Source organism: Adiantum capillus-veneris, chromosome 10 (genome assembly GCF_014529385.1).
Source record: "Adiantum capillus-veneris isolate H3 chromosome 10, ASM1452938v2, whole genome shotgun sequence".
In the NCBI taxonomy this organism is placed as follows: domain Eukaryota; kingdom Viridiplantae; phylum Streptophyta; class Polypodiopsida; order Polypodiales; family Pteridaceae; genus Adiantum; species Adiantum capillus-veneris.
Window position 1 is genome coordinate 41,384,740 of NC_140940.1, and position 26,161 is coordinate 41,410,900.

Below are 26,161 nucleotides of genomic sequence, written 5' to 3' on the forward strand. Positions count from 1 at the left end.
ATCACAATCCCTTCTTACATGGTCTGTACTATCACACCAAATACATCTATTAACAAACCCTTCTTTGGGCTGTTGTCTTTGCCTAAGAAGTGGCCCTGATGGTTGGCCTTTTTCTTCAAGCTTTGCAAGCTTCACCTTCAAGTCACGCATTCCCTTCACAAGCTCATCTAGCATGGACTCATCAAACTTAGGAGCGATAAAAGTAGGCTTTACCATTTTGTCAGGAGTTGAGGTGGAAGGACTTGTAGTGTTTAGTACCATCTTGTCCCTTCTTCTTTGTCGTTTGGCAAGCAATGAGACAGCACCTTCAACCTCATTCCAGTCGGTCTTTAGTCCTTGCTCAGCATCTTTATCTTCAAGAAGAAGCTCCAAATTTTCTTGAAACTCTTTACCTGCAGCTTGTAAGAAAAGATCTGTCTTCTCTGCATCTAGTGTGGCCCTTTCAGTCCTTGTGAGTTGTGCATAGCGCCGCTCAAATTCCCTAAGTAGTTCTGTTATTGATAGTCCTTACTTTGGCTTGACTACCCATTCTAAGAATGTCCTTTTGGTCACTCTCTCAGAGTCCTCCATGAAATATTCCTCCTTTAAAGCTACTTTGAGTTCTTCCCAATTTCTCCCATGCCCATCTTTAATTGCCCTAACATGCTCCCTAATTTCTGGAGCAACAACTAGCTCAAAGCTTTGAATCATCTCACCTTCTGACATGCGATGCAGCTCCATCTCCTTCACATACTCGCGTAAGTACTTGGTTACATCTTTGCCATTGAACTGATCCATTCTGTTGACGACCGCTTGTATGGCCTTCGTTGCTGAAATCTCCCTTCTTTCAGTAGCATGTTGTTGTTGCATGAACATTGCAAATGCTTGAAACATTTGCATTGTTGCTGGGTCAAAATGCATACCCTGTTGCTCAACATGATCACCCATGGTTATCCACAAACTCTCACCCTAGCAGATTCGCGTCAGGTTCACCAAAAATATGTCGAGAAATTTGCGGTCTTGCCAGGAAAGCACCGGGCTTATGGCTGTGAGAGTTTGTGAGAGAACTCAACAAAAACTATATGAAGGAGTTAAACCATAGATGCCATGAAGACTAGGGTTTGGAAAGAAGTGCAATCAAAGAAGACTCACTCTTTCTCTCTTGCACTCACACACACACAAAGAAAGAACGCAAAAGAGAATGTTAAAACAATACGAAGATGAAAACATCAAGGCTATGGTCATATCGTATCATGGGTAATATGAAAGGGTTAATGGATGAGTTAATGGCATTCAATCTTGGCTGACCAAATAGGCTACGAATTGTTCTTTAGAATTGTAGTTTTGTGCTTACCATAATATAGATATTTTGTCTAGTGATTGGGATTAATTGTGTGTACAAATCCTCTTGGTTCATAGCAAGATAACTACGCTTACATCAAAAGAAAAATTATAGTCTATGAGAGGTAGTATGATGGGATCCGGTGATAGAAGTATTTCATTGAGCCTTTCAGGGCCGAAGAGAAACACTATACATTATTGAAAGTGTATTTTACGGCTAATCCATACGTTAATTCTAATAGATCGTACAGAGTGAAAGCGATAGAAATGATCATCATGTGGGTTATTCATCTAGGATAGTATGTGAGAAATGTAGATATGAGAGAAGTGAAGAGATGAGAAGTTTCCCTCCCAAGCCCTATTCTTGCCCGTAGGCAATAAGGATACTGCGGGGAGAGATGTACCTGTAGCAAAGAGAACCTAGAGAGGATGAATTACTAAGAATGAGAGAGATAGGTTTGGTTAAGGAGATGAGATTAGATACATATATATGTATATGTTGGATTAGAGATGAAAATGAAAACAATAAGAAATCAAGAAAACATCAATGTAGAACACATCTTACTTGAAACCCTTCGGCACCATTATTGATGGGAGAGAGAAGAAGAGTGGATAATTCCACTTTGATTGATACACCAAGTGCAAGACTTTCTTTGATTAGAGTTGATCTTCCAAGGTTAGCTTGTTGCAAGAATGGATAGTCTCCCTCTAGGAGAAAGTGTAGGCTTGGGCTTATGTTAATGGCTAAGTACAATTAGGCATTACTACTCACTCCCTCAAGAATTTCTCTCATCAATGGCTTGAATGCTTGAGTTCCTTCCAAGGAAGAAGAGGTCCCCTTTTATAGGTGAAGGGAACCCCCAAGGGTTTACACAAGAAGAGAGGAGCCAGTGTGAACAGGAATTGGAAAAGTTGGAAATGAGCTGTCCCTGCATGATGTGGGCAGACTGGGGTCCAGTATTTTGATCATATCTCCTCAATCGTGGCTCCAAATAAAAAAGTAAAAATATGGGCAGAAACTTCAGCTCATTAGCTACGATTTTCATTTTAAAATCATTCTCCAATTCGGATTGGAACCTTGTGTAAAAAAATTCATCAAAATAGGGTCCATTTATGGCAGCAAAAGTCTTCATGTGGTTTCCTTAGCCTAGACTTTCATTTAATTCCAAAGGACACCTCATGCCATATGAAAGCATGACATTGCTCCTTGACAAAGTTTTGTAATCATGCTTGCAATAATGCATTAAAATAAGTGTATCTTTGAAATCATGCCACCTAGTGTCCCACTAGGATTTGATTCTCTCCTAGTAGCTATTTAAAAAGAAATATAAGAAAAGTATAAAAAATACATAGAATATATATATATTGGAGTTTACCCTAGATATAGGATCTAGCTAGGGTGTGAGATGATAATGAAATAGTAGAAATAAAGAATCAATGCTTTTTGCCCCAAGTTAAAGAGGCGGAGCTATTGATGCTTTTCCCATAGTATTTTCTGATGGTAAAGTAAGGATATGTTACCCTTGAGAAAAATAATAGGATGAGATAGAAGGTTTATTATTATACTTAAATATGCATATGTACACTATAGGAAATATAATTATGTATCTAAAAAAATACAAGATAGATCTTGTAGCATGCGTTCCCACTATGTACGTGTCACAGCACGACAGCACGATGGCGAGATCTCCCTGTAGCGGGCTGTAGAGGCGGAATGGGAAGGTCCTCATGTGTCAAATCTCACCAGAAAGCGAGGGCGACCCTCTTGCTGCTAATTATGGGCAAAAAAATGCAGGTCGTTCAACCTCCTCTCTCCTTTCTAAGCTGTTGCTTCTGCGTTGGTGTGCCGAGCTGATGCCGATGCCAAGCAAAACCACCTTGCTCTGATACCATCTGATGGTTTGCAGGCTATGGTGGATGAAGCAGGTGGGGTGCCATGGCTAGGAGAAGAGCAGCAGAAGGTTGAGCAAGAGAGGAGAGTCGATACACAGTAATAAAAATAACACTCTATTGATATGATTATGTGTAAAAACAAACCTTACAATATATAAAGCCAAACTTGCCATGCAAAACTTAAACTCCAACTGAAGCTACATGCATGCTTTATAAAGGGGAGTTTCCCACATGCTAGAGGCGTGACACACTGGGCTTGCGTACCCAACATTCACTAGAGTGTTCTTCAATGACATTATCATTTACTCCAAATATTTGGAGGAGCATATGCAACACCTCCAGGTAGTTTTTCAAGCTATGAGGGAGAATAAAATTTTCATTAACCAAAAGAAGAGTGAATTTTTCCTCCAAGAGATTCAATAATTATGTCATATTATCTCTCAAGATGGTATCCGTATGGATCCAAGCAAGCTTAAGGTAATAAAAGGATGGTCTAATCCAAGGAATCTACATGAGCTACGAAGCTTTATTGGTATGTGTGCATACTATAGACGCTTCATAGCTAAATTCTCCCAAATAGAAGGACCACTACATGACTTGACCAAGAAAAACATTAAGTACATATGGACTGCTAAAGAGCAAAGTGATTTTTAAAAGCTTAAAGAAAAGCTTACCTCTCAACCCGTGCTTACACTACTGAATCCTTCAAAACCATTTGAGGTCCAATGTGATGCTTGTGGAGATTGCCTTGGAGCAGTTTTGCTTCAAGAAGGGCATGCCATAGTATATAAGAGTCGAAGAATCAATTTTGATGAGCAAGTATTGGGCATCTACAATAAGGAACTACTAGCTGTCCTACATGCCCTCAACACATGGAAGCTCTAACTTTTGGGGACTCCATTCATCCTATGCACGAATCACCAAAGTCTTAAGTACTTCATGACCCAAACCAAGCTCTCTGACAAACAAATGAGGTGGGCAAATTTTCTTTTGCAATTCAATTTTCATATTGCTCACATTGTTGGCAAGCACAATCAAGTAGCTGATGCACTATCATGATGGCCAAGAGCCAATGCAATAATCCGTAGCAACTCACAATGATCTATCTTCTATGATAGATGAGTATGCTATTGACCTTGATTTTAAAGATGTAATTTCAGCCCTTGCCTTAGGGAAGAAAGAAGAACCATTCACCTTGCAGGATGGTTATCTTCTCTATGGCAATAGGCTATGTGTTACTCACTCTCTTTCTGTGAGAAAGTAATGTATGAATCCCATGCTCCTACCTATGTGGGGCATTGGGGGATTCAACCTACACTTCGTGGAGTAGAGACGTATTTCTATTGGCCTACCATGAAGACGGACATACAAGACTATGTGTCAAAATGTGTGGTATGCCAAATGACAAAGTATGATAGGGGAAGCAACCTGGATTGCTCCAGCCTTTACCAATTCCTAATTCACCACGGGAGAGCATATCCATGGATTTTATCTTTGGATTGCCTAAGTCCATCCATGGGAATATGAGAATATGGACAATAGTAGACAGGTTTAGTAAGCAAGCACAATTTATACCTGTCAAAAAGACTATTAAGGCACACCAAATGGAAACCCTCTTCATATCCCAAATTTTTAAACATCATGGCTTGCCAACATCAATAGTGTCGGATAGAGATCCTTGAATGACCAATAATTTTTGGAATGGTCTCTTTGAGAATCTAGGTTCTAGGCTTAATTTCTCTTCGGCTTATCACCCATAAACGGATGGCCAAAGTGAAAGAGCCAACCTTACGATTCTAGATCTACGTAAGACCTATGTTACCGAAGTAGATCAACGTTCACAATGGGAAAAGTACCTACCTCTTGTAGAGTATGCATACAATAACAATGTCCATACTCCTACAGGGAACACACCTTTCGAAATCATTGAAGGAAGACCCAAAAGTCCCTTGCTACTTAAGGTACATGGGAAGATCTTCTTTGTTAATGAGTATAGCCGAGACCTACAAGAATCTTTCCAAAAGATTAAAGAGGCTATATCCATCTCGCAACAAAGAAAAAAGGCTGCTGCTAACAAACACAGAAGGGCCTTAGCTTTCAAGGAAAATGGTTGGGTCCTACTCAAATTTCCCAAGGCTCGATTGAGGCAAAGTACGGGCAAAAATTCTACGGGCCACCAAAAGTATTATACTAAACTAGTAAAAAGATACTATTGTTCCTTTTTAAATCCTAAAACCAATCAATAAGATGGCCTATCAACTCATGTTGCCCAACCATTGGCTCATTCACAATACATTTAATGTGAGCCTACTTAAGCCTTACAAAGGAGAGCCACCACAAGAACCAATCATTGAGGACCCATCCGAGATCGAAGATCAAGAAGAGGTGCTTCAGCCCGAATCGATTCTTCGACATGTAGACAAGGTACTAAGACATGGTAAGATTATCCGACGGTATCTTATTAAGCTAAAAAATTATCCTTTTGAAGATGCTAGATAGATGCAAGGAACACAGCTTAAGGATAGTATGAACCTTGTCAATGCTTACAATGCTACATTAGAGTAAGAAAACGTAAATACCTTTTAAATCTAAAATGTTTTTGTCTTATAAGACCAATTCTCTTTTTATTGTGCACAAATTTAAGTAGTATGCATGCTTAGAATCATGTTTGTGGTGATGACGTCTCTTAAACACCAAATAGAATTTGACACTCGGGCGGGCCATGCAAGTAGGTGATGAGAGAGAATGACCTTCCCCTCACTCAAGGGACACCCCTTGCTCAAAGAGGCATATGGGACACATGTCAAGCTCCTAGCTAGGCTGCCCCCATAGTGTGCCTAAATCCTATTGGTTGACTTTGAGAGGGGTCCAATGAGCATTTAGTTTAATTAATAGTTATCTAGGCATTATCAAATCCTCTCTCTCAAAGGGGTAAGGAGGACACTTGTCCAAATGCTACCCTTGTTGCTTGATGTGCACTTAGCATGTGATTGGCTAGGCTTAGAGAGGTCCAATCAAATTCAAGGATGAGCTACAAGGAGGGGTCGGCCAAAGCAAGTTGGGGGTGTGCTTGGGGGTATACTCCCTCTCACACACACTCACATGCTCTCATTCTCACTTTGTGAAAGTGCAAGAACTCCATCTCCTTCTTCAAGCTTGAGAAGTTGAGAGCCTAAACCAACACTCTTGGCTATGGAATGCAAATCGAACCAAGAGCCATGCTTCAATGCTATGCTTGCCATCTTCTTCATCTCCATCACTATGCTACTATGCTATGGTAAGCTCTATGAGTAACAGTATGAGAGGACACTACTTCTTTCTCATAAGTTACTTCTTCTTCCTCTTCTCTCCCCTCATTCCCTGCTAGCTCTCTCCACCTTCGAAGGTGTTTGAGGTCTTGGGATTGAGGCCGGGGACAAGTTAATGCTTTCATTTAGCTAAGTTACGGGCATAATTGTGGTGCATGAAGCTCTCTATCTTCATTGCACCATCAAGGTCTCAAGGAACACAAAGCTTGTATTGTACCAAGTCTCTCTTTATGGGAGAAGCTATAGTACAAAAGCCTTTTGGAGGGGGGACCGGCTCCACATAAATTCGATCCTCAAATGTTGTCAAGCTCTCTAATTCTCTCTCTTGCAAAGTATTGTTCATGCCAAGTTAATTAGGTATAATGGTTATGTTGCTATCTCTAATCAAGTTCTCCCTCTATTTTCTAAAAGTATTCTCATAAAAATGCTAAATACAGTTTTTTTAATTCCGCTATTCTCAATAAACATAGTCTATTTTCGTTACATGAAGAGTGATCAAGAAAGGTTTTGGAGATGAGCTTCCTGAGTAATTTGTCAAAAGTTTGCTCACCAACATTCATGCTGTTCTTCTCCTAAAAGCTAGACTGGAAGAGGGATCGAGATGATATAAACCCTAGCTCTTCAAAAGGGTATCAACCACATGAAAGATAGACTACAAGAGGGACCAAGATTATATAAATCCTAGCTCTTCAAAAGCGTACAACTGCATGAACCTTATCTATTCTATATTTAATGACGTAGGGTTTTATGTGTCATGGAACTATTGCTTTGTGCAGCTTGTGGGATTTTGTGGTCGAAAGGAAGGGATTGTGTATGTGTTGCAAATTGTTACAAGTATCATTTCTAATACAAACAATGTTGTGAAGAGTTAAGGTTAAGGTGTGAAGCTTCCTGAGTACTTTATCAAAAGTTTGCTCAATTGCATTTCATGCTACTATTCTGCCTAAAAGCAAGACCACATACAAGCAAAAACACACGTTTTTTGTTCCTGATTGAAAGAAGAGGAACAACACAAATGCACTATTTACTTTTTTGATAATTTAAAATTTTCATGGTATCGAAAGTTTAACTACTATTCTACTTTTGTTCGTAATTCATCAAAGGTAAGCATTTTGAAGTGCGTACTTGTTCAAGTGAAACCACTACAAATAAGGTGAGTGCTTTATCTTGATGTATACATTGCACTAGTGCTTCACACAAAAAAGGGAAGAATTTGATTGTGGCGTAACAATTACAATCTAATTTTCGTATAAAAAAAATATAATATGAAAAAATGTTTTATGTCATTTTGATTTATTATTTGTTGAAAAAATCTCTCCGGTAGTATTTAAATTTTAATATATCTAATTGTCACAAGGCCAACCAAGCAAGACTAGTTATTTTTTTTTGTGCACATAAATGTTCTAGAGACTCTTAATTAATTATGACAATACCTGTGAATGCTCCCCTCTTGGCCAACTAGGGCTCGGGAAACATTTTATGTGGATCCGGCGTTGGAACTTGTTCACACGCATATGCGCAGGCGAATTCCTAATTTGAGAGGGATAATCACATTAAAAATCTCATATTATAACTAAAAATTCCATAATTTGAACCGGCAAATTTGAGCCAGTTATTTTTCATTGTGAGCAGGCTTGGACTATCTTTTCCAGAGCCCGGCCCAACGTCTACCGTGACAGTCCGTTCTCCATGGAGGATTACGAGGTACCTGTGTTGGTAGCCGAAGCTTTGTGTAGGGCGTATAGATGCTCACGATCTCGGTATTGTTTTCTGTTCAAGGTCGATGAGATGAAGCAAGCGGCAGCAGATGTACTTTTTGACTACTCCTTGTTTGCCATGACTTGCATTGGCGAAGCTGTCCATCCTGCCCGGTTGCGTATGCATCTTATGAAGGTGTGTGTGAGCGAGAGAGAGATGCTTGAAACGGCCACTATTTGTTGGATGTTGTCTTGCGTGACGTTAAATCCTTTGTTCAAAGAACAAGTACTGAGCTGATCGTAGATTTTAAAATTTAGGTTGATGCTAATGAAGGGCTTGCAAGCATCATTTCTTTCCTTTGGTTGGGTATAACAACTGGATGGGAACTTAGTGCAAAGTACTTTAGGCATAGTTATGTGGAACGAGAAACGGGAACGATACAGGCAAGGTCATCAAAGATGCAAATGGCTTGCTCATTTTATTGGAACGGTTTAGAAATGGCTTTTGTTAGCTATATCGTGTTTAAAACATTTAGAATTCTCTCAAGAAACGGCAAAATGGAAACAAGAAACAGGGGACTTCGGAAACGGAGTTTCCGATCCGATAGGCCAATTCGGGGCCTATCGGAGTTTCTTGGTAACTACGAGTTTCGGAGTTTGGTGGTAACTATGAGTTTAGTTTTTTTATGGTTTTCATTTAGGCTGCTCCAATTGTAGCAATTGATTTTGAATGTTCACAGAGTTGAAGCCGTGTGAGATTGTTAGCGGCGAGTGCATTTTGGAGATTGGTAATGAGGTCGCGTGCATGTGTGCATCTAGTGGTCCTTGTTTGTAGATCGATCACCCATGTTTGTTAGTAAGGCAGTGAACTCTGGGAGCATTGACCGGATAAAGTTTGTCAACTAGGGCCACATGGAAAGTTAATGATGGATGAGTTTGTTTCTTCCTATCACTTGTAAGAAACTAAGCATTGTCTTTTGTATATGTGGCTTTTGGGAGAGAGTTGATGTTCCTTTTCCTATTTCTATAAGGAGGGGCATTGAGGAGTAGGTCGCACTCACTCTTTCTCATCCTCTTAGAGTCTTATGTACTATGTAGGCCGTTGTGACTTTCACCTTGTTTTTAGTTTTTTTTTTCCTTTTGGGGGGGGGGGGGGGGGGGGGAGGTTGTTGGAGTTTGACATCTCTCTGGATTTGTCCATGTGGTGCTGGTATCTCTTACGGATAGGTGATAGGGAGCGAGGGTGTTTAGTGGCTGGGCAGTAGATATTTTATCCCATTTGCTCATGTGTAGTGTAATTAGTCGCAGATTGGATAATCCACTTAATCAAAAAATAATGAAATTATCCACAAGTGAATAGAGAATAATTCACACTTCAACACATGAGTTTGAAAAAAAGAGGCAATTCGCTTGACTACCACAAGCTGGCGGGTTACCTTAAGTGCTCGTTAATGTGTTTTTTGAATTGCTACTTGTTTATAGCTTAAACTCATGTACTAAGTCAAAAAAAGTTCGGTCAAATATCAGAAATTTGTAGGTTTTTGGTCGTTTGTGCCTCTCTCTTGTTTTGTCTCGCAAGTTTTTGGCCTCAACTAGCCTTCTCTAACGTAGTTGTGCTATGGCAGCTGTCACAACTTTGATGATGTGGCACTGGGTTACTAGGGGGCAAGATCTAAAAGAGGTGGCCGGGCATTAAACAAAAGTCTGGATGCTTTTTTTTTAATGCAATGGAGGCTTTTTTTTAAAATGCAATGCCGACGTAGCAACAACTCCACAATTTGTGCCGTGATTTACGGATTGTTGTGACGTGGCAGGAATGTAGCGACGGTAGGGTTGTTTTTTAAAAGGCTTTCCGGGCGGGATGTTTTTAGCATCTGCTTGCTTTTGGGGGGTGCCTAGTTTAGGGGCCCCTTGTACCTATAAAAGAGTACCTATAAAAGAGTGCCTTGAGGGGAGAGTTTGCAGATCATTGCATGATTGCAAAACATAGAGCTCAACCCTCCTTTGGCCATTGTACCCTATGATTATCAATAAAGAAGAAGTACCGAAAGGGGCGCCAAACTTTGGGGCTAGTGCATTTGGAAGTGGAATTTTGGCGCTTCGTGTCAACTCTCTCTCTCTCTCTCTCTTGTAGTTTTTGTTCGTGTGTTGCTATCAAGGTTGCATTCAACACTAGTACGGAAAATTTAGTACTAAAAGTACGATTCAATACATTATGTACTTGTGGTATGTACGTATTGAATCACTTTTTTGTGCATAATTATTAGATTTTCTTTTGAGATTTTGGACTTTTTAACAGTTTTTGAATTAAATTTTAAGATTGTAATTATCTAGCTGAGCATTATTTTGAGATTTCCTTTTCGAATTAGTAATAGTAAATACATAAACTTTTGTTTTAATATGCATGTCGTTTATATGCTACATCTGCTTTTATGTATGCATCTATACATTCATGGATTCGTGCAATATACACACAGATACACATACATACTTACAGAAGTATATATATATATATATATATATATATATATATATATATATATATATATATATATATATATATATATATATATATATATATACACACACACACACACACACATACTTGATACATCCGTGTATGTACATAAATAAATATATGTGTAAACATATCCATGTATGCATGCGTTCCGTATCTATCGTATTTTTCGTAGTCGTACTGTACGACGTTTTTTTATCATATTTATCGTAACTATCCATCTTGGTTGTTATTGATTTTTGATTTTGGTGTCCAAGTTGGTTACAGTGGTATCAGAGCTCAGAAGATTTGTCTCCTACGGGGGACTCACAATGGACTAACTTAGATGGATGGCTATCTAGTTACATCTTGCTCATGAGTCTACCGAGGGACTAACGTGGCTATGACTTGACCATCTGGAAACAAACACTCATAACATGAAAAACGTTACCTTCGAAGTCTTGACGCTCCAACGCAACCGATTCTCGAAAAGAAACTTCGTGGAAGAGATCTCTACATAGAGAATCCTCTCTTCCAATCCTACACACTTAAGAGGTGTGCTCTCGGGTTCCTTCTCGTAAATCAGCCCCGTCTATGACGTTAATGAGGTTGAGAACAAAGAAAAACAGCAACTTGTCGCAATGGAAATATTCTCCGAAAGTGCTTCTTCACGGTGGTTCCCACCTTCACAGTCTTGGTGACATCTGTGACACTCGGGGCAGTCATGGGCATCACCGGCGGCATCATCTTTATGGCTTTATTTTGCAGCAGCCTTGTCTTTGCATCTAGCGCTAGCTTCTTCCTGTGTCCGAGAGAGGGAGAGGGGTGCCAAAGAGGGAGAGAGAGGTCGCAGGTGTTCAGCCAAAGAGAGAGAGAGAGAGAGAGAGAGAGAGAGAGGGCTGCGAAATAAAAGGACCGTTGGATTTTTTTTGCTTATTTTAATTGAGGGCTGCCCTCTTATTAAGTGGATGGCTGATCTTTAAAAAAAATGGTCTGAACCAGTTAAAAACTTAATAAAATCCTATAAGCTGAAAAAAATGGTTTCACAATCACAACCCATGCGTTTCTGGATGCAGTCTCATGCATAGATGCAATGCTAACATGGACTTCTTTACGGAAAAGCTTTGCTTTCCGGCGAAGCAACCCGCTTTCTGAGAAAGCATCTGTTTTCCCTCAAAGCTTCCTCTGAACCCATCTTCATTCAAGTGCTTGCTCATCATTGTGCACAATTCTAACACAGTCCGGAACTTCCTCTCTTTATGAAATATTCTCTTTTCGATGCTCCGGTCATCCACCGTATGACACATGAGAAATACCCATCACCTAGTCCTTTCTCACCGAACTTACGGTACAATCTCCTTCGCGATGCTCTATGTCACCCATCCTATGATGCATCAGAGATGTCCGTTCCTGGATGGTCGAATACTTCTTCCTGATGCTCCCTGTCACCCATCCAATGTAACGCATGAGAAGTACCTGCTCTTAATGGCCTTACAGATTTGCCGTTCACAGTGCTCCCGTCATTACTCTGAATGATGCACTATAAATATCTGTACTCGGATGTCTTCCAAGGAGGAATTATTTTTCTAGGTCTCTCAAGCGAGAAAATCCTCACTTATAAATCAAATGATTCATTTAGAATTATTTTTCTGTCAAATGTAGCTAATTTAGTAACAATCATTCTTCTTGAACTTGGGCTTCTCTTTAGTATTGCATAGGGAAGTAGTAGGAGTTTTCTTCTTTGAAGAAGGTTTAAATATTGTATGAGAAGTAGATATAGTAGTATAATCAAGTAAGTATGATGGAGAAGAGAAAGAGATATCCTTGCTTTCATTCAGTTGAGGGAGTTCTTTTTCCTGGCCCTTGCCCTTGGAAGGTCGTTTGTTCCAATCCGGGGATCCCTCGTGCGCTTCGGCACCTTTTTCCGCGTAGAAACATAAAGCCGCCGATGAACACTCCTCCCGCATAACCTAACAAGGTTCGGGCCGGGAGATATTCAACGACTCCCTCATCACTGCTCCGGCATAACCTAAAAAAGTCCGGGCCGGGAGATATAGAGGCCTTTTACCACTGCTCATACTTCTTAATACTCCTCCCGCATAACCATCCAGGCTCGGGCCGGAAGTCACAACAACAATTATTTTACAAGCATAAACCAAACGCTCCCCAGGCATCGGCCTGCATCGTTCGGAGGTTTTTAAGCACACAATGGAACACTCCCCAGGTATCGGCCTACGTCGTTCCGAGGTTTTCAAACATACAATGAAACGCTCCCCAGGCATCGGCCTGCCTCGCTTCGAGGTTCAAACAATACCAAAACAGTATTTCTCACTTCTTCACATGGGAGTAAAATCACCAGTCATTGAAACCAGTATCAAACCAGAGTCAAACAATTCAAATCGGCACCAAAACAGGTTCAAAACAGATAGCATCCATTTCAAACAAATTCCAAACAGGATCACCAAACAAGTTCTCAAACAGATTTCAAACTTAAAAAAACAATATCGACATCAGTCGAGTTCGAAAAGTCGACTGATTTTCCATCCTTAAACCTGCACCAAAATTAGGGTTAGGTTCATTCCATAAGGTCGTAGCCGAGCACAGCATGGTCCATCAGCTCTTGGACAGACAGTGTTTCTTTGGCGGCAATGGTAGTCCCAAGAGATAGCAATCACACCGAACCTCCAAGGTTACCAACTCGAGAAGAGACATCTACTGAGAGATGTCGAGAAATTTCAAGATATAATCTGCTAGGGTTTCCATGGCAAGCATTTCAGGATACCCCACTTTGCCAGAAGTTGCACTCCGAAGGAAGATGTCAGAAACCATATAACTTGGGGCAAATTTTATTTATTTATTGAAAGCTTGCCAAGTACTTGGAGTATGTTGCTTGGTAGCTGTAGACATCAACATCTGCATGGCACTGCTTCTGAGAAAAACAGTGACTTGAAACAAATCTGGATCCTTCTCTTGCAAGTGATCTTAATTGGCTTATGCCTTGTAAGACATGAGCGGTGAAGACGGGAGCGCGCCCGATGCGCGATGAAGTATGGGTGGAGTGGCTAATAAGTCCGGTAAAATTCCAATAGCTCTGTCTGCTCTTTTGTAGGACCGGTATGCTTTCAGAAATAGCACACGCCTGATGCTCTGATATCACTGTCACAAGGCAGGCACCACATGCCAAAAGAACAGACTGAACAGACTTTTAGCACTTCAATAACAACTTGTCACAAACGGGAGCGCATAACAATATAAAATATACTCGGATAAATAAAATTTATCACTTAATATTGAAGCCAGAGGATATAGAGAGAAATAGATAGAGAGAGAGAGAGAGAGATAGAGTGAGAAGATCGACACAGTACTGGGACCAGAAGATGGGTTGGTCCCCCCCCGTAATAGTATCTTTATTACTGAGGAGAAGTCTATACAAGCACTTGAACCGAACGTATTACCACGTTCGTTCTAAAATAAGACTTGATGGTTCCGGGAAGCCTCAGCTTCCGATTCCTCGGGCAAAACCCTATTCCAAGGAACTTCCGTTCCTTATTCCAATTCCTCGAGAATCAAGGTTCTCGCCTCTGGCTCTCACCTTCCAGACTCAGGGCATGGCATCCCTGCAACTCTTTTCCAACTCTCTTTCCAAAGTCCTCTTCCCGCAGAACAACTCTGCTTTCCCGGACACGAAGTCCTTACTTGGGAATCCCAACTTCCGGATCACAACTTGAGAGACTACCTCTCTCCGATCCGTGGATCTACTTCCCAAACTCGGGTATGAAACCCTTGGGCTGATCTGGCTCTAGTTCCTCAGAGCGCTTTTCTCCTGCAGAGGCTCATGCCTTCCTCTGCTCCTACTCCCTCACGAAGAGGAAGTACACCTGCAATCAAATACTCAAAGATCAGAACATGAAAATCGTTACCTTCAAAGTCTCGACGCTCGAAACGCAACTCGGTTCTCGAAAAAGCAATTCCCCGGAAGAGATCTCTCCATAGAAAATCCTCTCTTCCAATCCTACACACAAAAGAGGTGTGTTCTCGGGTTCCTTCTTGTAAATCAGCCTTGTCTACGACATTTATGGGCTGAAAACAGAGAAAAACAGCAACTTGTTGCGATGGAAACACGCTTCGTAGGCACTTCTTCGCGAGGGAACTCGCGCACTGGGTCTTGGCGACATCTGGTACACTTGGGGCAGCCATGGGCATCACCGGCAACGTCTTCTTTACGGCTGAAATCTGCAGTAGCATCTCCTCCTTGCAAAGATTGGTCCTCCCCTCTGAGTGAGGGCATGTGATGCTTTTATAGCTCCTAGCCACGGGCACGAATAGTTGCTCGTGTAGAGATTGCGGCCTTTTTTTTTTATAATAAATATTTTTTTTCATTTTTTTTTTTTGTTCTGCCAGAAAAAGAGAGAGAGAAAACGCTGGCTGATCTGTTGCCTTATTTATCAGATGGCTGCCCACTTATTAAGTGGGCGGCCGGCGTATTTTAAAAGTAGTCTCAACCTGCCCAAAAACTCAATAAAACTTTATAAGTTAAAAATAATGCTTTCACAGCACTTCCCAGGCGTCCCTGGATGCAATCACACGCACAGTTGCAATGCAGACATAGACTTCCTCGCGGGAAAGCATCTGCTTTCCCGAAAAGCAATCCCGCTTTCTCAGAAAGCATCTGTTTTTCCTCAAAGTTTCCTCTGAACCCATCTTCATTCAAGTGCTTGCTTTTTCCTTGTGCACAATTCTAACATAGTTCAGAATTTCCTCCCGACTATGGATATTCCCTTTCCGATGCACCCGTCACCCACCTTGTGACGCATCAGGAATACCCATCAACTAGTCCTTTCCTACCGAACTTACGGTACAATCTCCTTCACGATGCTCTATGTCACCCATCCTATGACGCATCAGAGATGTCCATTCCCGGATGGTCGGATACTTCTTTCCAATGCTCCCTGTCACCCATCCGATGTGACGCATCAGAAGTACCCGTTCTTGGTGGCCTTACAGATATTCCCGTTCTCAGTGCTCCCGTCATTACTTTGAATGACGCACTTGGAATATTCTGTACTCGGATGTCTCCAGTGAGAAAAACCCTCTCACTTAAAATTCCAATAATTCATTTAGAATTATTTTTCCTTGGTGTTCCAAGCGAGAAAACCCTCTCACTTATAAATCCAATAATTCATTTAGAATTATTTTTCTGTCAGATAAAGCCAATTTGGCAACATCCCTCTCACTTATAAACAGTTGTCCTCAACTATAGAGGTCCAACTGAACTGCCGGGGAGAAACCGAAAAGATTCCAAATCTTGCTCAATGGTGAGTTGAGCTAGTCCTTTCTCAAAAGAGAACTTAAAAAGTAAATTAAACAAAAATTCAAAAATTCAATACTTACCTTAACAGTTGATGTCCTTCCTCTAGTACCTCGAGGATATCCTTCACCATTCATTCAACTTACGAACCGCGGAAGAACTCGTCATTTGCGTCTTTCCAACAGATCGAACGTTTCCTCATTCGAGAGTCTGTTAACTCAAATCCACCTTCTCAATCCGAGAAGAATAATCCTCCTAGAAATCAATCTAGGTATCTGTCCTTGCGCATAATCCTGCGCTGTTAGTCTAGAGGGTATTAAACCTCTTGTGTCCTTCACATAGGGAATGCTAAAGTCATAGAGCATTAAGCTCGATGTCTTTCTTTCACAAACAAAGTTTGCGATCACCTTAAAGAAGGTTCTTGTTTCGGGCCGTCACTCAACGTAGGCGGACGGTTCCAATCCTTTGTGCACGGCGGCACTTCCTTCCAATCTTTTCCTCCTGCGAGTTATTACCACCAACAGTGATTTCCCGACGCCCATTAGCGTCTCTTCCTTACAAAATCATAAAAAATGATTCACCTTGCGAGCATCAATGACGATTTGCAAAATCTCAGGCATATAGGATTCTAGCCATAGCATTTTCTGAACGTACGTTCAAACCCGGTTCACAATAGAGCGAACCCTCTTTGATTCTCAGGGATATTCTCCCATTTGTAATTCTTACCATTTTGAAATGGTTGGCGAGCTATATTCTTACGAACATAATAGTTCGAATTTATTCCAGCAGCGTGTAAATGCTACTTGACCTTCTCATGGAGAAACATATACCGCAACCAAAAGTTGCTACTGTAATGGTAAAGGCACATAGCGTACTCAATGATCAACGACCATCGGAAAACCTCTTCTCCGTAGAGAAACTCAAATTCCTTCTACCAAACACATCTCAAATAGAGATTCTTGTGTCGGAATATTATTGCGCGCAAAAAGGCGCTCAAGAGAGTATAACAAACTCTCGTCCAGTTCCTTGGCATAGGTCTGCATGTACGTGTGTTATCCATGTACTCAAAAGTGTACATAATTCTTAAGCTGTGTTAAAGTTTCGGTGAACCTGGGAAATTACCTTCCCTTCGTAAGATCCTTAGAGCGAAGACGCTCAACTTGGCGATCACTTGGCTCGATCTTAGAGCAAAACCCGCTCATCAAATAATCTAGGATTTTAATCCTTGGATTCCTCAAGCACAGGCCGTAGTCGTCGCTTGTTCCTTCCCTCGTAAAGAGAGTGTTCATTCACTTGTGCAAAAAGCACTACCATATCTTCCCTTACCGAGTAGGGGGTGTGGGCTTAAAGAGTACTCAAGCTTCATGAAAGCTTTTCTTTGCTTGAAAACTCAGAATGGTTCCTTCATAATTTCCTACCCGCAATAGCAGGTAATTTGTTGGAGAACTACCGGATACCAGATCAATCATGGACCTTCCGGATGGTTAAGCAAAGCAGTTCATCGTATAAACATTGTTCTGACTCAACCTTACTCTCATAAACACTCGAGAGTGATTGTCCTGGTTAGACACTACCATACCTCGTGCAAAAGAGCAAAGCATAATGCACTTTATGATTTCCTCAAAGATGTAACTTTGATTAAAAACCTGCCCTCTCACTTAAAGTTCAAGGGTCTTCTATTCAAGAAGTCAGGAGTTAGATTTAATTCCCTTACTCCAAACTTTCTGTGTTCAATGTTTCCCGTCCCACCACGGGGATTGGATTCTATGTACACTAAGGTGTACACTTTCAGCTTTGTATTGCTGACTCCACCATCTGCTGCAAAGTATCTTGCAGATGGGTTTACAAATTCGGGCAAAAGTCCTTCGTTAAATTTGTTCATCTTTCCTTCCTCAGAGAGGATCAAGAATGGAGCTACCTTGGCAAGAGTGAACCACTACTTGCTTTGACTCACTCGTGTTCCTATTGGGCAAACCGATCCCAATCTTCTTGGATGCCTTCTTCAAAGCATAGAGGAAAAAATTTTGTCAAAAAAATTCAGCCTTGAATTGAATCCAAGTCTTGTTGTAAGTTCCTTGCAGAGCTTTGGTATACCACCAAGTACTTGCAATCCCCTTGAGGTGTTTAATCACATGCCTCATCTTCGACGCTTTTTCAAAAATTGCCGTTTGCAAAGGCAACTTCAAACGTGTCGAATCAATGCGGTAGCTTTCGGGGCATCTTCCCTTCCGTCAAAAGTATCAAACTTGATTGGAAGTGTTCCTAGGTCTAGAGACCTTCTTCATATCCTTCTCGGAATGACGGGATTTCATGGCTATAGTTCTGGATTGACGTTCATGGATATTTTCTGGATTTTGAAGAATCTCGAGCATTCCGCTCCTTGGATTCTCTAGGTTCTTGAGCATCATGCTCTTGTCGCCTTCTCAGAGAATCCCAAGCCTTGTGTCGACTTCTTGCAGAGAGAAAAAAATTTCCAACTCTGCAAGCTTTTCCTTGTAGGACTTAGGGTTCCGCCTGCTTACTTCTCTCTTGGCTTGTCATGGCTTCTTCCCGTATCCTCCCAGAGTCGTCCTCCTTTACAGAGAAAGAGAGGACACCATGCTCTGATACCACTGTCACAAACGGGAGCGCATAACAATATAAAATATACTCGGATAAATAAAATTTATCACTTAATATTGAAGCCAGAGGATAGAGAGAGAGAGAGAGAGAGAGAGAGAGAGAGAGATAGAGTGAGAAGATCGACACAGTACTGGGGACCAGAAGATGGGCTGGTCCCCCCCCCGTAATAGTATCTTTATTACTGAGGAGAAGTCTATACAAGCACTTGAACCGAACGTATTACCACGTTCGTTCTAGAATAAGACTTGATGGTTCCGGGAAGCCTCAGCTTCCAATTCCTCGGGCAAAACCCTATTCCAAGGAACTTCCGTTCTTTATTCCAATTCCTCGAGAATCAAGGTTCTCGCCTTTGGCTCTCACCTTCCAGACTCAGGGCATGGCATCCCTGCAACTCTTTTCCAACTCTCTTTCCAAAGTCCTCTTCCCGTAGAACAACTTTGCTTTCCCGGACACGAAGTCCTTACTTGGGAATCCCAACTTCCGGATCACAACTTGAGAGACTACCCCTCTCCGATCCGTGGATCTACTTCCCAAACTCGGGTATGAAACCCTTGGGCTGATCTGGCTCTAGTTCCTCAGAGCGCTTTTCTCCTGCAGAGGCTCATGCCTTCCTCTGCTCCTACTCCGTCACGAAGAGGAAGTACACCTGCAATCAAATACTCAAAGATCAGAACATGAAAATCGTTACCTTCAAAGTCTCGACGCTCGAAACGTAACTCGGTTCTCGAAAAAGCAATTCCCCGGAAGAGATCTCTCCATAGAAAAACCTCTCTTCCAATCCTACACACAAAAGAGGTGTGTTCTCGGGTTCCTTCTCGTAAATCAGCCTCGTCTACGACGTTTATGGGCTGAAAACAGAGAAAAACAGCAACTTGTCGCGATGGAAACACGCTTCGTAGGCACTTCTTCGCGAGGGAACTCGCGCACTGGGTCTTGGCGACATCTGGTACACTTGGGGCAGCCATGGCATCACGGGCAACGTCTTCTTTATGGCTGAAATCTGCAGTAGCATCTCCTCCTTGCAAAGATTGGTCCTCCCCTCTGAGTGAAGGCATGTGATGCTTTTATAGCTCCTAGCCACGGGCACGAATAGCTGCTCGCGTAGAGATTGCGGTCGTTTTTTTTTTTTTTTTAATAAATATTTTTTTTTTGTTCTGCCAGAAAAAGAGAGAGAGAAAACGCTGGCTGATCTGTTGCCTTATTTATCAAATGGCTGCCCACTTATTAAGTGGGCGGCCGACGTATTTTAAAAGTAGTCTCAACCTATCCAAAAACTCAATAAAACCTTATAAGTTAAAAATAATGCTTTCACAGCACTTCCCAGGCGTCCTTGGATGCAATCACACGCACAGTTGCAATGCAGACATAGACTTCCTCGCGGGAAAGCATCTGCTTTCCCGGAAAGCAATCCCGCTTTCTCAGAAAGCATCTGTTTTTCCTCAAAGTTTCCTCTGAACCCATCTTCATTCAAGTGCTTGCTTTTTCCTTGTGCACAATTCCAACACAGTTTGGAATTTCCTCCCGACTATGGATACTCCCTTTCCGATGGACCCGTCACCCACCTTGTGACGCATCAGGAATACCCATCACCTAGTCCTTTTCTACCGAACTTACGGTACAATCTCCTTCATGATGCTCTATGTCACCCATCCTATGACGCATCAGAGATGTCCATTCCCGGATGGTCGGATACTTCTTTCCGATGCTCCCTGTCACCCATCCAATGTGACGCATCAGAAGTACCCGTTCTTGGTGGCCTTACAAATATTCCTGTTCTCAGTGCTCTCGTCATTACTTTGAATGACGCACTTGGAATATTCTGTACTCGGATGTCTCCAGTGAGAAAAACCTCTCACTTAAAATTCGAATAATTCATTTAGAATTATTTTTCCTTGGTGTTCCAAGCGAGAAAACCCTCTCACTTATAAATCCAATAATTCATTTAGAATTATTTTTCTGTCAGATAAAGCCAATTTGGCAACACAACTGAACTGAGAGAGAGAGAGAGAGAGACGACACGCGGCACGGAGTGGCGGAATTCCACCCCAGAGAGTATTGGCCCCAAACCTTGGTGCCCCTTTCGGTATTTCTTTATATTACTGCTGATTCGCAAAGTACAACAGCTGGGGAGCTCCTGCTCTGCAATCTGCGCGCTAAAAAGTGCCAGAGAGGGCCCCCAAGGCTCATATTTAAAGGCCCAAAGCCTAAAAGCATCAAATATGAAAAGCTGACCCCAAAAAATCACTTTTCTAAAATTTCGGGATTTTTCTAAAAATCCACCGCGAATTCCGGAACATCCGTACAGGTGCCACATCACCATATTTTGATGTGCAAAGTCTTTTGAGCGTGTTCTGCTTTATTTTTAATGCCTTTATGTCACTTGGGGCCCCATCGGACGGGGTCCCCATAAGTTGGTAGGACTTCTTCTTCTATTACTTGTTCTTCTTAGGGTTTCTAGAATTAGGGTTTGCAGGTTTTAGGGTTAGGGTTTCCAGAATCAGGGTTTGCAGGTTTTAGGTTAGGGTTTCGAGAATTAGGGTTTCAGCAGTTAGGGTTTTTGGCAGAAATTAGGGTTAGGGTTTTTGCTCTCGGGCAACCACGTCATCACTTTGTGACACTTCTTCTGTTACTTGTTCTTCTTAGGGTTTAGGCCCCTTGGCCGGTAGCTCTGTTCTTCAGTAGGTCGATACGTCAGCAGTTTGTTACAACCTCTCCCTTAGGAGGAGGACCGAGAGGCAAGGAGGAAGGCCGGAACAAATTTTTTCCCCGGGGGGGGGGGGGGGGGGTGGGGGGGGGGAGCTGCTGACCTGCAGATAATGCAGGAAGCGAAGGCGGCGGGTGGGAAGGTCTGCACGGGGTGCAGGCGGGAAGGCGGCACGGGGCTGTGGGTGAGAGGGCGGTGCGGGGCAGCACAAGCAAGGGTGGTGAGCAGGCGGGGGCAGGGCTATGGAGAAGCGCAAGATAGGAGGGATGTGTGTGTGTGTGTGTGGGTGGGTGGGTGGGTGGGGGGGGGGCTGCGCGGGGAGCAGAGCAGCAAGCGTTCATTCCTGACTCTTATGTGTTATACACTTCTTGAGTGCCGCACCTTTGACTTTGTCTGATACTTTGGTAGACATATGGTCAGAGCTTTTGCATATGCTATGCAACCAGTGGGTTACATCAGCAGGCTCCTCCAGGGCACCGGATGTCGCCACTGTTCCTCAAGACGCTGGTCTTGACATTCAGCACTCTTGAGTTTTCAGCATGGATCAGGGCCACATCAGTGGTTAATTTTTCACTCTTCACACATGCCCCCTTGATCAATGATGTACATATAGCCTTCACACATTGGATTTTCTTAAGAGTCCTGTACTTCCTTGGTGATTTGTTCACATGAGCATCCCTCGAGGTCCATGTGTACACAGAATACAGCTCCGCTTTTCCTCAAAAAAAAAAAAAAGATACTAATGTAGGTCTTTTTGGGGCACTGTCCTAGACCTCTAACAAATAAAATGTACGTACATACTGAGTCATGAATTTGCACTTCTATGATGGAACAAAATGCATGAAATCAGATTAGCACTTCAGTTATTGAAGGCAAGCTTTTGTATGGCATGATATTGTCAAGAAACTAGTATTGAGTACTGTCACAACTTGTCAAAAGAAACTGGGTGCATGCGACAACTGCTGCAGTGAGAAAGTGGGTATGAATTGCTTACTTTTTCTTCAAGGGTTACTTAATGCAACTCTGTTGCCTAGGAGGTTTCAGGAATGCCGACCTCTTTGAAGAAGGACAACTATCAAGCTCATTCTTTGCAGCTGATGCCTACTAAAGGTGACAAAGGCACATCTTCTGGATTGGAAGGTAAAAAGTGTCTTATTTTTCTGTATGTTTTTCTTTTTTTAAAGTATTGAGGAAGCTTGTTACATTAACTGAATAGTGGGTTCCTAACACATCTTACCTGAGCAGCTGTGTGGAAAGCAACACATCTGATGTACTAAAAGTTTTGTCTTTTTTGTGAGATTGACGTTTGGATGGAATTGAACAATGGTAATTCAAGTGATCTGCAACACAGCATAATTGAACCTGCTTAACTGGAGTTAAGGGGTGTTTGGCCTTTTTACTAGGGTGACCAATGTCTGCCTGCTGATCATTGCTTATGCGACCCAGAAGGAATCAGTACAAGTTTAGTGTTAATGACTCAAAACTATAAGAATTTTGTTTTCACTTGAAAGCTGACTTTCAAAAGCTCTCTGTAATTTAGTGATAATGGCAAATGACATAGCTGAAATAATTCAGATGGAGGTACGAGACTTTTGTAGGCGAATGTGGTGGCCTTTGCTTGTGTGTGCTTTTGCAATTCTGTAGTGGGAAACTGGACTCATGTGACCTGGAAGGTGTTTGTGCAAATTAAGTGCAAGATCAGTGTTAATGACCACAATTAAGAATAAAAAATTTTGCTGGAAAACTGAATATTTCAAAGTTTGCTGAACTGGGTGATAATCCTGCTTTTTGAGACCGTTAGAATTCTTGTCACTTATGAGCACTGCCGCTGCTCATGGCGCATTATCGTGCCATCTGCAGCTTTATTACTATGTCAGCATGGCATGAAAAATCTGGTCTCTGTAGTTAGGGTTATGAGAGCAGTTTTGATGTTGATTAACAGAGTGATCTCTCTTTTGAGCATACATCTAGTTAAGGTCAGTCCTTAGATTTCTTTCAGGTTCTGATGTCAGAGTGCAACCGAAATGGAGTGATAGAGACAATGGAGTAGAGAGAGGAAAGCCAGAGAGACATTTGACCCCTTAGACAGCAGTGAGAGTTTTTGGTCAATACCACAAGACTAGACGCAATGTGAGAGCAAAAATGCTGTAAATGCGGAAAGATTTGTTTATGCGCCAACTTGTTCTGCAAATGAATGAACGAGCATGAGAGGGCAAAGGTCAGGAACATCCTTTAAGGGTGGGCAATGCCTGCGTGACAAATTTATGGGTTTGTGAGAACAAAGGCAAGATTGCCATCTTCTTGCTCTAGAACCTTAAGAGGTGAAGGGATTCAAGCAGAAGAAAGGCATGGATTTCGATGAAATTTTTTCTCCAGTAGTCAAGATAGCTACATTATGTCTTGTGCTTGGACTAGTAGCCACTGAGGACATGGAACTTGTCCAAATGGACGTAAAGACGGCATTTCTTCAGGAAGAGGATGTTTAAATGAAACAACCATAGGGCACCGTTTCATGTTTTTGCCATTAGTGTTGTGCTATTGTTTATTATGGGTAGTTGTTGCATTAGCTTTGCTTTTCCAAAGTTGCTTTTAGGGGAATCCAGAGAGTGTGAAGGTGTGCATGTTGTGTGTGTGATCACTGGCCTGTTGAGGGTTTAAGGGGGATATATGAGGGATGCACTAAGGTGTTAATGACATAGTTGTTCAACTTAATTAAATGCTCAAGTTACGAATGACAAGTCGGCCAAGATAATGAGACAACCTAGAAATTAGAATCTTGATTAACACATAAGCTTGATACAACGCTCTGGTAGAGAGTGAGCTGCCTTTTGTGCTACATGAAATTTGGATATCTTTTGGGTGTGCGGCTATTTATGAATGTATTGGTGTGAGCACAAATAGAGGGCCACTACTGATGTTGCTGCTTCTGATCCTTGTAACTTTTTGCTGTTGCCCAGCTTATGGGAGCACTGACCAGGTGACGACTTACCTTTTTGTATAGGAGTCCGGCTCATTGTGTTCTGTTCTCTGGTTGGTTGTTGGTTGTGTGTGTAATGTGATTGGAGCAGTGTTTGATCTGTTTTCCATTCGTGTCTAAAAATGAAGGTCACTCACTTGCTCTAAGTTTCTTGTTTCGATCGCTTAATTTCCTAAATGCCACCAACTCCGTTTTTTGGCTTCTTTGATTGGAGTCTCTTTTGAGGAGTCTTGTTCTCAGTGCTTGTGCTTTTGGGCAGACTCACATGATGTAAGATCAGATGCACTGATTTTGTTAATTAGTGTGATTGTTAACAAGCGAATCATGACATGCTTGATGATAAATTTTGAGAAAAATGCTGACTGATAACGACAGCTCTCTAGCTCTGTAAAGAAAAATTTGGGGGGGGGGGGGAGCGCACGGAACAATGGACAAAGTTTAAAAGTTTTATCTAAACTTCATATGGTTGTGCTGCTGCAGAGGAATTTCTTGTAACTCACATACTTTGTGTTGCTGCAGAAAAGTACCCTTTTCATGCTTAAACACCGGGGATGTGGTGGACACTATGTTACCACATGCATCAGGTGGAAGGGTCAAATGTGTCTAAAAACTATTGGCCAAGACGATAGATGCAGAACTCAGCACTGGTTATGGACTTACACAGCTGCAGAGAATGGCGATTCAAGTATGTGTATACTTTGTCAAGGGAAATTATGACGTATGTACAATTGGAAAGAGAGTTAATATCAAGGGTACACTAAGGAGGAAGAAGGTGAAACCTTGTGAATTTTTTTTGAAGTGTCGAGTGACGAAATGACCTAAGCAGTCAACCCTCCAAATTTAAAATCATCTGTCCCTTCTTGCGTGTCCTTAGAAAATGACTTGTAGAGCGTGAACTCTCAGTTGCGTGCAGTGATTGACAAGAAGATAGTGATATAAGAGCATGCACATGCATGTGCCCCACGCAAATGAGGCCCACAGGCAGATTCCCCTGCCCCCTTGCGCGGTCCATCCCTCTCTCTCTCTCTCTCTCTCTCTCTCTCTCTCTCTCTCTCTCTCATACCCTGCCCCCTCTTTGCGCGAACTATGCCTACTCCCTGTGCGCAACCCTTCTTTCATGCCTTCGCTGTGATCCTGTGCGAAGCGGATATTCTCTCCAAATGAGAGATTTTTCGATTTTACGGCAGCTGGTACCCCATATTCTCTGTCCAGCTTTTCTTTTTCCCGGATGACAGAGGACATCACATATGTACACACACTCTCTCTCTCTCTATCTATCTCTCTCTCTCTCTCTTTCTCTTTCTCTTATGTACAGTGATTTACCCTATTATGTCGAGGTTGGCCTCTCTCTCTCTCTCTCTCTCTCTCTCTCTCTCTCTCTCTCTCTCAACAGTTCAAGTTTTCTTTTTTGGGGATGACACGATATATTGTGGTGTACACACAAGATGGGACCAAACTAGGCTTCTCCTTCACGAGTGAGGCAGTCTGTTATATTGATAACTAGGAGTACAACTATCTTGGCATCTACCCGAGGGTTCACACATGGGGGTTCATACCAAGGCCATCCGGCCACACACCACACCTCCCCCCTTAGGGAGAAAAAGATGAACATCTTTTTACAAGATTGGACTAAGAAGGGACTCGACATGACTGAAGGGATTGCACCAACTCCAATGCCTCATCTGGGGGGAGTGAGCTTACAACGGCTTAGGGGCTAGAAACTGAACTTGGGGGCTAGACTCGACATCATGCCGATCATCGTCAGCGGAACTCATACATCTCGCTTATGCAAACATTAGGTCGCTATCCCAATGTAATGGATAAGACGAGGAAGG

General features: G+C 42.1%; 1 protein-coding gene and 1 long non-coding RNA gene across 3 annotated transcripts; both read left to right on the top strand.

Moving 5' to 3' along the window:
* Window positions 1-8,078: 8,078 nt before the first annotated feature.
* LOC147448723 (uncharacterized) lies at window positions 8,079-25,193 on the top strand. Of its 2 annotated transcripts, none has more exons than XM_086521247.1 (4): window positions 8,079-8,225; window positions 8,301-8,414; window positions 22,387-22,489; window positions 24,846-25,193. In XM_086521247.1, exons 1-4 carry the CDS (start codon window positions 8,211-8,213, stop codon window positions 24,866-24,868), a joined length of 255 nt encoding a protein of 84 aa, XP_086377373.1. In that variant the 5' UTR covers window positions 8,079-8,210; the 3' UTR covers window positions 24,869-25,193. The 2 variants fall into 2 exon arrangements, with proteins under 2 accessions (XP_086377373.1, XP_086377372.1); XM_086521246.1 differs by having other exon boundaries at window positions 8,080-8,225; window positions 22,384-22,489.
* LOC147448724 (uncharacterized) lies at window positions 22,496-24,776 on the top strand. Its single transcript, XR_015189379.1, has 2 exons — window positions 22,496-22,675; window positions 22,753-24,776. It is a non-coding gene; the product is annotated as an uncharacterized LOC147448724 (long non-coding RNA).
* Window positions 25,194-26,161: the final 968 nt, after the last annotated feature.

Coding starts and splice junctions, on each gene's coding strand:
- LOC147448723 (XM_086521246.1), top strand. Junction 8,415..22,383: donor TGCGTATGCATCTTATGAAG/GTGTGTGTGAGC, acceptor TCTGTTGCCTAG/GAGGTTTCAGGAATGCCGAC. Junction 22,490..24,845: donor CACATCTTCTGGATTGGAAG/GTAAAAAGTGTC, acceptor GTGTTGCTGCAG/AAAAGTACCCTTTTCATGCT.